This window comes from Cebus imitator, unplaced genomic scaffold (assembly GCF_001604975.1).
Source record: "Cebus imitator isolate Cc_AM_T3 unplaced genomic scaffold, Cebus_imitator-1.0 Scaffold133, whole genome shotgun sequence".
Lineage (NCBI taxonomy): Eukaryota > Metazoa > Chordata > Mammalia > Primates > Cebidae > Cebus > Cebus imitator.
In genome coordinates this window covers 2069731-2082168 of record NW_016107448.1, presented here as the reverse complement: position 1 = coordinate 2082168, position 12438 = coordinate 2069731, and the positions used below count along the sequence as shown (strand labels likewise).

General features: G+C 37.1%; 1 protein-coding gene across 29 annotated transcripts in view; it reads left to right on the top strand.

The window, feature by feature from the left end:
- ADGRL3 (adhesion G protein-coupled receptor L3) overlaps positions 1–12438 on the top strand; it is a 559234-nt gene that overhangs the window by 376548 nt on the left and 170248 nt on the right. For 20 of the 29 annotated variants that reach the window (XM_017541414.2, XM_017541407.2, XM_017541410.2 and 17 more), the window contains one exon: positions 11356–11658. In XM_017541414.2, the coding sequence (XP_017396903.1) occupies positions 11356–11658 (303 nt within the window). The remainder of the gene's footprint in view (positions 1–11355; positions 11659–12438) is intronic. The other 9 variants (XM_017541408.2, XM_037743055.1, XM_037743052.1 and 6 more) reach the window with 1 other exon arrangement.

Here is a 12438-nt window from a genome sequence, read left to right as displayed (position 1 = left end):
TAATTGGTTCTCCTTTTTATTTCATCCTTATGATTCGATGAAAAATCAATACTGAAATATTTTAAAGACATATTTTGATATGTGGTACTTGAGAAGTAATATAATCTCCCTTGTCTTCCAGACCCTAACTATAAACAATTAAACAAATAATCAAGAAGTGGTAGCCACCCTAAATAGGACCTTATGTTTTATCCATTTCTTAGAACTGTATGCATATGTAACAAAGACAAGTGAATATTTATTCTCTAAGCATTTGCAATAGATCAAAGTTACCAGAATTACATTCTTAAAATTATAACAAACTTGAAACTGAAATTATTGGCTTGTTTTTACTGTTCACATTGAGTTTTCTATTTCCAAACCATGGAGGATAATTTTATTTTTCTTTTTTGGAGACAGAGTCTAGCTCTGTCACCCAGGCTGGAGTGCAGTGGCACCATCTCAGCTCACTGCAACCTCTGCCTCCCGGGCTCAAGCAATTCTCCTGCCTCCACCTCCCGAGTAGCTGAGATTATAGGCACATGCCTCCATGCCCGGTTAGTTTTGTATTTTAGCAGAGAAAGTGTTTCACCATGTTGGCCAGGCTGGTCTCGAACTCCTGACATCAGGTGATCTGCCCGCCTTGACCTCCCAAAGTGCTGGGAATTCAGGCATGAGCCACCATGCCTGGCTAATTTTTCTTGAATTTATTTTAACTTTATACTTATTCATAACTAAATCTTCCACACCATTTATATTCTGGTATTCCTTTATCATCATAGGTGAATTATAATTCACAGGTTAATTTAAAAATATGTGTCACTAGAAATATTAAGCAATAACTTCAGTAACTAGGTTACAATGATGTCAAAACTCGAGAAATAAAATACAATATTGAGGCTAACCTTAAGAAGTGACTCTAAATCTATACCAATTCAACTACTTACATCCTTGGTATATATTATTGTTCACTGAGAAATCCATCAACTCTGATTCAGTTGAATTGAATCTCCCAGTTAGCTTCTTTGTTTGTTTTTATGTTTTTCTCACTGCCAAAGTTTATTTGACATTTCCATTAACTAAAACTTTTAGCAATTTCACAGTAATGAGAACACTAACATAACTGTATTAACATTTTCATACTGTCCAGGGTCAGTATATTTATTTGGTGTTTTCAATCTTAAACAAGCAATAGTAATTGAAATAGAGCCATATAAGTATTTGTATAAGAAGGACAAATTCATTTCACTACAATGAAGCAAACATTAATTTAATTCAACCAACAATGACTGAAGGGCTACTATGTGCCACGGAGGATCATGGTATCCATACTCAAAAGCCATCACCACCTCTCTCATGCCCCCATGCTGTGTTATGTATGTATATAGCTGATCATTCAAATTATCATTATTACCATTACCACCACAGATGTTTACCCAAAGAGGTACATTGACTCCTGTCCTGTTAAGTCACTCTTCAATTCAACAACTCAATCCTATTAAGTGGAAATTACATCACATCATTTCTCTGTTGAAAACCTTCCGGTGGCTTCCAATACCACCCAAAGTGAATGCCAAAGTTCTCACCATGGCCTGTGAACACCCATTGCTGTAGCCCCTATCACCTCTCTGTCTTCATTTCAAACTGCCTTTCATAGGACTCACATACTCGGCTCCAGCCACAGTGCCACCTCACTGTGTCTGGCCCTTTGCAGATGCTCATTCCTCTGCTTACATCCCTCACTTTGCCTCTTTTATCAAAATCTTTCTTGTCATCTTAACAGCCAGGCTATGCTTCATACCCAGTTAATACTTGCAGCCAGCCACATTGGCTCACACCTGTAATCCCAATCCCAACGCTTTGGGAAGCCTAGATGGGTGGATTGCTTGAGGTCAGGAGTTCAAGACCAGCCTGACCATGGTGAAACCCCATCTCTACTAAAAATACAAAAAAAAAAAAAAAAAAATTAGCCGGCGTAGTGGCAGGTGCCACTAACCCCAGCTACTGGGGAGGCTGAGTCAGGAGAATTGTTTGAACCTCGGAGGCAGAGGTTGCAGTGAGCCAGGATTGTACCACTGCACTCCAGCCTGGGTATCAGAGTGAGACTGTCTCAAAACCTAAAAATAAAGCAAACAACAATGACAACAAAAAACCTTGCAATTCTTCTCACCCAACATGGCCTATCCCCTTCCTCTGCTTTTTTTTCTTCTTGTTATCCTTAGCACTTCTTAATATCTAATATAATGCATATTTTAACTTTTATCCTTTTTATTGTCTCTTTTAATAATGTAAGCTTTTAATAATGTAAACAGCAGAGATTTTTATTTTTTGTTGTTTTTATTGTTTACTTCTGTATCCCCAGCACTTAGGATAGTAGTTGGCATATGGTAAGAAATCAATAATTCTTGGTTGAATTAAGAAATAAATAACAATATTACTACTAATAGTAAACATTTATTAAGCTATTATTCTCTGCCATATACTTTGCTAAGTACCTTAAATGCGTATTTCCATTTTTTTCCTCAAATAAAAACATATATAGTATTATTGTCATTTAGCAGATGAAAAAAATCTAAGGCACAGAGAGTCATTACAATTTGTCCAAGGTTACATCACTTTTAAATGATGGAGTGTTTATTTCATTATATTGTAAGGAGACAGTCTGTTGCTACTACAGTTTCTCATTACTTCTAATAGTCTTATTATTTTACCCTTTAACATCTCATGAGTTGGGATGTGCCTAACCACTGAAGGCACATCAGAGTTACATTTACAGAGGTTTTTTTTTTTTTTTTTCTTTCTTTCTAAGTGGTACACAGAATAATTGATGATGATGTAGAATCCACAAGATACAGTATATTAAATCTTCCTGAAGATAGTACTCTTTGCTTCATCTCTGAATCCCTGATGCCCAGCACAATGTGTAATGCAAGACAAATATCAATAAATATAAGTTGAATGAACAGAGTTTGTATATTTTTCCTTGTTGTATTTTCTATCTTCTTTGGTAGCTTTTTCTATAAAGCCTTTTAGAGAAGGCTTCCATGAGGGCAAGGAACATGATAATTATTATTCAACATCTTATTCCCAAAACAATGCCTAGCACATGATAGTTGATTAATAAATATGGCTGGAATAAATTAATCTTGTAATTCCCAAAGCTGAGCCCTCTAGCAGGCATAAAACATATGCCATATTCTGATACTTTAAAAAATTACTTCTAACCTTTATCAGTTTATCATAAAATATGAGTACATATGAGTTCTTGAATCAAACTACCTGCATTAAAATCCTGGCTCTACCACTTGTGAATGCTATGAGATTGGGAAATTTATTTAACCTCTCTGTGCCTTGGTTATGCATATAGAGCATTAGAACACTGCCTGATATATAATAAATGCTCACGAAACCCCAGAGAATATTTCACACTATTGTTTGTTCACTATTTATTGCCTTATTTGTATGCTGAACACTGTAGCAGGCTTTCTGGAGTCGACAGTTTTTCCTTAGGTGGTCCTGAATCCTTACTTCGGGGATTTAAAATGCCATAAATAAAAATAAATTAGTTCTATAACGATTACTTCCTCTACTTTCAACTGCAGTGAGCAGGCTGCTTTCTTTTATTGTTATTATTATTATTTTATTTTTTGAGATGGAATCTCACTCTGTCACCCCGGCTGGAGTGCAATAGTGTGATCTTAGCTCACCAAAATCTCTGCCCCCACCCCACTGGGTTCAAGTGACTCTCCTGCCTCAGCCTCCTGAGTAGCTGGCATTACAGGCATGTACCACTATGCTCCGATAATTTTTCTATTTTTGGTAGAGACAGGGTTTTTCCATGTTGATCAGCCTGGTCTGGAGCCCCTGACCTCAGATAATCTGCCTGCCTCAGACTCCGAAAGCACTGGGATTACGGGCGTGAGCCACCACTCCCCGCCCAGACCCAACTCTTAACTGTAATAATTTGGCATACTGAAAACCTGAACTTGATCCATAAGAAAACAGCTTGGCTGGGCGTAGTGACTCACACATGTAATCCCAGCACTTTGGGAGGCCTAGACTGTTTGATCACTTGAGACCAGGAGTTCGAGACCAGCCTGACTAACGTGGGGAAACACTTGTCTCTACTAAAAACACAAAACTAACCAAGCGTGGTACATTCCTGTAATGCCAGCTACTTGGGAGGCTGAGGCAGGAGAATCACCACACCACTGCACTCCAGCCTGGGCAATAAGAGCGAAACTCCTTCTAAAAAAAAAAAAAAAAAAAAAAAAAAAAAAAAAAAAAAAAAAAAAAAAAAAAAAAAAAAAAAAAAAAAAAAAAAAAAAAAAAGTGGGTCTCCTTAATGGTGTCCATGTTGCTCCACTGTTCTACTTATAAATTTGTAAACTTTGGAAAATTACTGAATCTCTTTGGTGACTCAGTTTTGCCATCTGTAAAATAATGATAATTAATAGTGCCTTCTAACAGATTTGTTGTCCTAATTAAATGGGTCAGGCTTTGTAAAATGTTCAGAATGTTGCCTGGCCCATAATGATTGCTCAGTAAGTTCCCAACTGGTCAGGATCATAGCAGAGCCTAGAAAAGCATATGTGAACAGTATTTGGGACAAATTAATTTCAAAATCCATTAAAATTTTACATGTTTCCATATGTGTTGAATTTTCAACAGCATTGGCCTAGTGGAAAGGGAAAGATTTTAATAGACATGGATTAGAATCCTGGTCCTATCAATTGGCAGCTACATAAGCTTGGGCAATTGTTTAAATTGACCTGCTTCATCTCTGAAATGAAGATGAGTATGCCTACCCAAAAGCTATTGTGAGTACTAAATTAGAGAGCACATATGTAAAACATTCAACACAATTTCTGGCATGGTAGGGGCTAAATATGTACCAGATAATATAAATAAATGTCACCCCCAAATCTTATATTTTTTGGTTTATCTTACATGATAAAGGCACTACAATTTTGTGTGTATTAAAACAGATAGCTTCCTCGGTATCCTAGCCATGAGAGAACTAGAAAATCTAAATGGATCCAATTACAAAAATAAATATACTTTCATATTGCCAATAGTCTGTGGCGTTTCACTATCTCAGGAGGCCATGGAGCCAAGTATTAAAATGAATTCCAAAGAGAATTGGATAATTTCATGACTGATAATATGAATGCTTCTTTTTAAAAACTAGATGTAATCAAATCTGCGGCCACCAACTGATATCCATGGGGTCTCCGGCAGAATTTCCTCTTTCTACCCAGACCACTGCACAAGTAGCCAAAAGCTACTTCCGGCATTGTTACGGTTTTAGTTTTCTTATTTCCTCCATTAGACCCTTGGGAAAGTTTCTCCAGTAATGGACCTTGGATTTAAATGAATGTTTGAAGGGTGGGGAGAAGGAAATGCTTCTCTAGTCAGCCAAAATACTGTCTACTAGAGCGAAGTTAGCATAAAAGAAAGATTTGTAAAGGGAAAATCATGAAGAAAGCTACATATTTTAGTGGGGAAAGGAAAACATGATGGAGAATCAAAAAGAAAATTAATGCATTTTATGAGTAGAAGGTACACCTTTCTTGTGAAGTTTAGACTATCCTTTTTTGTTTTTGTTTGTTCCTTTGTTTGAGACAGAGTCTCCCTCTGTGGCCCAGGCTTGAGCACAGTGGTGCTTTTGGGAGCTCACTGCAACCTCCGCCTCCTGGGTTCAAGTGATTCTTCTGCCTCAGCCTCCTGAGTAGTTGGGACTACAGGCGCCTGCCACCATGCCCCGGCTAAATTTTGTATTTTTAGTAGAGATGGGGTTTCACCATGTTGGCCAGGCTGGTCTTGAACAGCTGACCTCAGGTAATCCACCTGCCTTGGCCTCCCAAAGTGCTGGGATTATAGGCAGTGCCCAGCCTAGACTACTTTTTGACTATATAATTTTATATTTGTCTCATGTATTAATTTTTTTTAGAAAATGCCCATCCCAAATTATGTTTGTGATCAAGAATAGCAATGTTTCTCTAGATTATTTTTATTTCCTTCAGCTTCTTCCTAAGGTGTGAAGGAAGACTTAGAGAATGCATGAAATCCTTGAGAATGAATTTTTAATAGCAAAGTATTAAAAACATGGAATATGGAGTCAGAGAACTCCAGTTTACTTACCACTTGCATGATCATGATTCACTTACTAGTTGAACCTATAATTTTTCATTTTTAAAACTAGAAATTTATGGTAATAATTACACATTTTTTGTCTGAATTAAATGAGATGATAGTAACTTGAAAATATTGCAAAATGTAAAGAACTTTACAAATGTTTATTTTCACTCTTTTCTATTAGTGTACTCCACAAGTTATAACCCATAATAGCATTCAAAATAATATTTATTTTTTTCAGGGCAGACTGAAGGCAAAAATTTAAACAAAATAAATCAAATTATAGGAACGAAACAAGTTATGAACAGTAAATTTCAAAGGACAGGAGAATTAAAATTTTCCTTTGGAAATAAGATAACGAAGGTAAAATGCTAAGAAGGAGTTTTGTTTAGTTATTTTTATGAAAATACTAATCCCTATAAGCATAACGAGCACAAAAACAGTGACAAAATAAGGAATATTGCAAAATTTTAATAAAATGCTATATGTAAATAGTCACTGAAACTTAATTTCTTTTTCTCTGATATATAATCATACAAAGCACTTATAACACGTAGTTTTATTAAGCTAGCTATGTCATCAGATAAGATTCAATGACAGTACATATTGAAAAACTGTCGGCTGAGTATGGTGGCTCACACCTATAATCCCAGCATTTTGGGAGGCCAAGGCAGGTGGGTCATAAGGTCATGAGTTCAAGACCAGACTGGCTAACATGGTGAAACCACCTCTTTACTAAAAATACAAAAAACTTAGCTGGGTGTGGTGGTAGGTGCTTATAATCCTAGCTACTTGGGAAGCTGAGGAAGAAGAATCATTTGAACCCAGGAAGCATAAGTTGCAGTGAGCCGAGATCGGGCCACTGTACTCCAGCCTGGGCGACAGGGCAAGACTCTGTCTCACAAAAAGAAAGAAAGAAAGAAAAAAGAAAAAAAAGAAAAAGTGTCATATCACTTCTCCATTGCTGGAATATAAACTCTCATAGCCTATGATATGGGCTAGAACTTTGCCAATCAGTGACTGTTCACCAAATCTAGATTTTTTTTTTCTCTTGTATTTAGCAGTAAGATGAATTCTTTCTTGGGCGCTGGTGACAGCATGTCTATTACTAGGACCTATTCTTCCAAAAGTTGGCATTGAACAGAGCCTGAGGAGTCTTTCTTACATAGCAGTAAATGGAAGGGTGGATATGGGGCATCAGGGGCAGCCTTTAAAATCCATTTTTATTCTGCTTAAAGTTAAATGGAATGGTATGACCTTACTTGTAGGCATCTCCCTGTGGCATAGTTCCATGAAAATAAGTTCTATATTGATCCTTAACATTAGTACGTCTATTAAACTAAGTCCTTCAAATGTATTGAAGTCTTAAAAAATATTTTATCAGTGTTATTGCTTCATAAGAATGTATTCACTTTAAATATGATTGTTCTTAGATAGGATCATTTGGAGGAGAAGAAATTTTATTTTCTTTTTGAATATTTCCTCTTTGCCTAACAACTCTCTTAATGACAATGTAAGCTGCATTTCAGAAATAAATTTACCAGTCTGTTAATTATACATACTCCTAAGCACCCCATTTGCTGTGTCCTATTTATCCTTTCTCTTCTTTTGTGATGCTTCCCTTTTTGTGGGCCCCATACCCTCCACTGCTTTCTTAACCTAGTCTTCATGGTCATCTACCTTAACTGAGAGCTCACTTACTCCTAGTTGGACACAATACTAAAACTGAGGAATTAATCTTAACAAAACAGATGTTTCTGTATAATCCAGTCTTGGTAAATCTGGAAAGGCCCCTTCATGGAGCTAGCATCCAAGCCAAGCTGCAGGGATAAACAGGAGTTAGCCAGGTGAGCATGGGGGCAAGAACACATTGCGGGATGTGCACAGGCCCTGAGGCAGAAAGAACAGGGTGCAGCAGGGAAACCACTGGCAATTCTGTACAGTTTAAAGAATAGGCTTAAAAGATGAGAAGCAATAGAAATGAGCTGGAGAGAGAAACTCATGAAGGGCTTCAGGCATGAAGAAAACAATTCAGCTTTTGTTTGGAGGGTAGACAGAAACCATTTTAGCACTTTAATCAGTAAATTAACATATTCCAATTTATACCCTAATGGTATCTCTGGAAAAAGATAAAGAATGGTTTGAAGAAGGTAATTTTAGAAAAAAATAAAAATAAATTACTGTTATTATTGTTAAATTCAGTTTGGTTTGATACTGTTATCTTTAAAAATCTGAAATCTAAATTGTTTAAATAGAGAATAATAATACATTATTAAACCCATGCTAAAGTACATATATATTCAAAATGATAAGTCCAGAGTCACAGCAAGCAAAAATCTTGCAGTGGTGTGCCATGGCCCCTTGAGCATGATTTGTGTAGTTGAGACAATAGGCTGGAGAAACTTTGCACCACGTGTGTAGCTCTGTAGTTTGTCATCGTGAAAATGATTGCTGAACAAACCTTTTCTTCTCCCAGAGAGTTATATGCTAATTAAAATATCTAATCGAAGAAAGGTGCATTCATTTGGAAAGCATTCGTCAGTACCTACATAATCCTCAAGAAGGGAAAGAAGACAATTGAAAAGCAGAGCTTCTATTTTAAAAGTAATTCTTACTCTAGTTCAGAGACTTCCTGAACAAGTTCATTTGAGCATGAGATTATTTAACTAATAACAGGTAACTGCTCTGAATCTCCATTTTTACATGATCAAACTAAAGAAGACAGAGAAGACCTAGCAATGCTTTGTTTGAAACAAAAACTGGAGCTCATTATCGATGAAAAGATTATAGTCCCTGTTAAAAAATTAAGTTACTCAAAATGGTCCCTTCAGAAGTACAAATGAGAGCTGACATTATTTGCATTCAAGGAGTTGGAGAAAATAGTTGGAGTTAGCTTTTAACTATTGCCTTACTACTTCCCTACCTCAGCTCATTTTCTGCTACTGTAACAATACCCAAGACGGGGTAATTTATGAAGAACAGAATTGTTTCTTATAGTTCTAGAGGCTGAAGTTCAAAGTCAAGGAGCCCGCAGCTGGCAGACGTCTTCTTGCTGCATCATCCCATGGCAGAAGGCAGAAGTGCAAGAGAGCATAATGCTGGGGGAGGGGCGGGGACAGGGGGAGGGGCGAGGCCAGGGGGAGAGGTGGGAGCAGGGGGGAGGGGCGGGGGCAGGGAGAGGGGGCCAAACACAGCCTCTTATCAGAAACCAGTTTCTGAGATAACTAACCCTCTCCCACAATAATGGTGTTAATCCCCCCATATAGGTCCCACTTTTCAACACTCTTGCACTGGGGATGAAGTTTCTAGCAGATAAACTTTGAGGGACACATTTAAACTGTAGCATTCCCCAAGTAGTAGGATGTCCAAAAGCATTTTTCTGGCAGTGGGGAAAGTCAGCACAAAATGTCCTTACATCCCAGCAGTGACACCATTGACACACATATTTTTAAAGCTAGCATTTTCTAAAATTTAATTTTCAAGTTACTCAGTTTTCTTAATTGTAGGTAATGTTTTCTTTTTAAAACCGTTGATTGATTTGATGTACAAATTATACATATTAGAGTCATTTTTACTGTTTATCGTTTTAAGCATTCAATTACACTTAATACTTTGAAATATGTTATTAAATTTTATGTTAGGATTGTGTTATATGTTTAGTGTCAACTTATTTTATGAATCACGAGCTTTGATTTGGCAAAACTAAATAGTGAAATAACGATATTGCCATTTTGCTCTGCTATTGCTTTCACCAACAAAAAATTGATGATGGGAAGCTGAATGTAGTGGTGATTAGAGAGAGAGAGAAAAATAGCTAGTTTCAAATAGAGACATGAGAGAATCAAAGAGACTTGGTTATTTGAGAGATATGGTATATGGGAAGAAAAAGGGAAAGTAAGATTCTCTGCCTTCTTGTATGAGCTTGGGTAGATGTCATTCTGAACATTACCATTCATATGAAAAGGGACCATGAGAGAAAGAGAAGGAGAGTTGAGAAGACTGTGAGGGAAAATAGAAAAAAGAGGCAAAAAGACACATAATAAACAGCATCACTTCAGAAAATACTACAATTTCAGTGATTAAATGTTCAAAAATATCCCATCCCTCTACCATCTCTATCCTGTTTCTTTAAAAGCTTTATATATACCAAATACATTGTGATGAATCTGGGACCTCCTTGGGGCAACAGAGGCGATGATATTTTAAGGGAAGTAGAAAATGAATTACAAACAGCTAGAGGCTCATATCAGAATGCCCTCCATCTCCTTAAACCTGAGTGATCTTGAATCGGACTAGAGCCAATATCCCTAAAGTTCATTGCCGATGAGTGAGGTTAGCAGCAGTCTCTAATCTTACAGCTAGGAATGCAGCCTGTGTATAGGAAGGATAAGCATACTCTTGTATTCCCATGATGAGAATGTGAATATATTTTCCCAGAAAGATGAATTTTTGCAGTGGTTATTTCCATAGTATTGTTAGCCTATTCCTTGGAAACATTATAGGTTCAATTACCTGAAAAATAACCTAACTACTTTTATTTGGACCTTGGAATACATTTTCCCATTCAAAAAAACTTGTTAGAGGATAATTTAGGGTCATAATTACTTGGAAACTGTTTCTACTTTACATTAATAAAAATCAGATTTGAAAATTGTGTGAAGGTGAATCAGTCCTAAGAGCAATCAAGTAGATCAGTAAGCTACTCCAGTTTGCATTCAAGGAGACTATATTCAGAATTGCTCTTTATTTTTTAGCTTGTCAGCAGTTTAATTTCTGTTTCCTCTTTTTTTTTTTTTGTCTCTCCTCTATTTGCTGTATATTTAGAGATGCATGTTACACTTCATGTGAAAACAATATTTTATATAGCTCCTTTCCCTTCTACACAAAGTTTGATAATTCTAAGGAGAGGACTTAACGTTTTAATCCTCTAATTGTCAAAAAGGCTGAGAGCATTAAGAAGCTTACTGAAGAGTTGAGTTGTGCTGTAATTTTGTTTTCTGGGATTTGAGTTTCGAAGAAGAACCATTAAGAAGCCTATGTGTGGCAGTGGTCCGATAGTTGTTTTGATACCTGGTATTGGCTTATTTTGCCATGTTTAAAATGAAAATCAGATTGAGGACTTCTAGAATTGTAAAGCCTTTGAAGTGTCAAGTAAAAATAATTTCTAAAGTATTAGGACATCTTGAGGTCCTACTGTGAATCAGCAATGTAGGTGTTTTCTTTCTAATTTTATTTCAGATATCTCTACCACAGGACCTCTTGGCATGGGAAGCACGACCACCAGTACCACCCTTCGGACCACAACTTTGGGCCCGGGAAGGAGTACCACACTGTCAGTGTCAGGAAGGAGAAACCGGAGTACTAGCACCCCATCTCCAGCTGTCGAGGTGCTTGATGACATGACCACACACTTTCCATCAGCATCGTCCCAAATCCCAGCTCTCGAAGAGAGCTGTGAGGCTGTGGAAGCCCGAGAAATCATGTGGTTTAAGACTCGTCAAGGACAGATAGCAAAGCAGCCATGCCCTGCAGGAACTATAGGCAAGTCTGCACTAAAGCATTAAATTAAAACTGTTTTGTTACTTTGGCTTCATTTTCTGGTGTTCTTTGCCTTTTCTTTCTTCCTTTCCTTTCCTTCCTTCCTTCCTTCCTTCCTTCCTTCCTTCCTTCCTTCCTTCTTTCTTTCTTTCTTCTTTCTTTCTTTATTTCTTTTTTTTTCTCTCTTTCTTCTTTCTTTCTCTCTTTCTTTTAGTTTCAACCTATTTTATTACTTCGCCTTTGACTAAATTCTGAACTTGGCTAAATTGCAATTTAAACCTACATAGTTTCTAGAGTTTGAATAAGCAACCTGATTAAGTCGCAGGTAACCTGTGAGATCTGCACTCTGCCCCCATAGTTTCAGGCCTCTGGGTAGAGGTAAAGTTAGGCTGCAGACGTTCTGGCTACTCCGGAGGCTCAGCTTTCCTGTGCAGCAGTCCAGAGGGGATCACGTGATTGCTGGGAGTTAGTCTCACGCTTGCCATCAACCAACAGATATTGATTGCAGAAAATGGGATCAAGGACTTCTATATTAGAAGATTATCATGGAAAAGACCTAACATGTAACAAAAGAGAAAATTTGACTGTCCTTTTTATCAGCCATTGTAGTTGTCCTCTAGTGAGTGGTCAAAGCTCTTAACACTGTCAGGGACCATGCTTCAGGAGTCAAGCTGGCACTCACTGAGGCACCAACTAGAGAACAACTCTGCATTGTTTCCTCTAGGGGATAAAGAGGAACTCAATTCTTCCTGGCCTTTTTTTTTTTTTTTTTTTTTTTTTTTT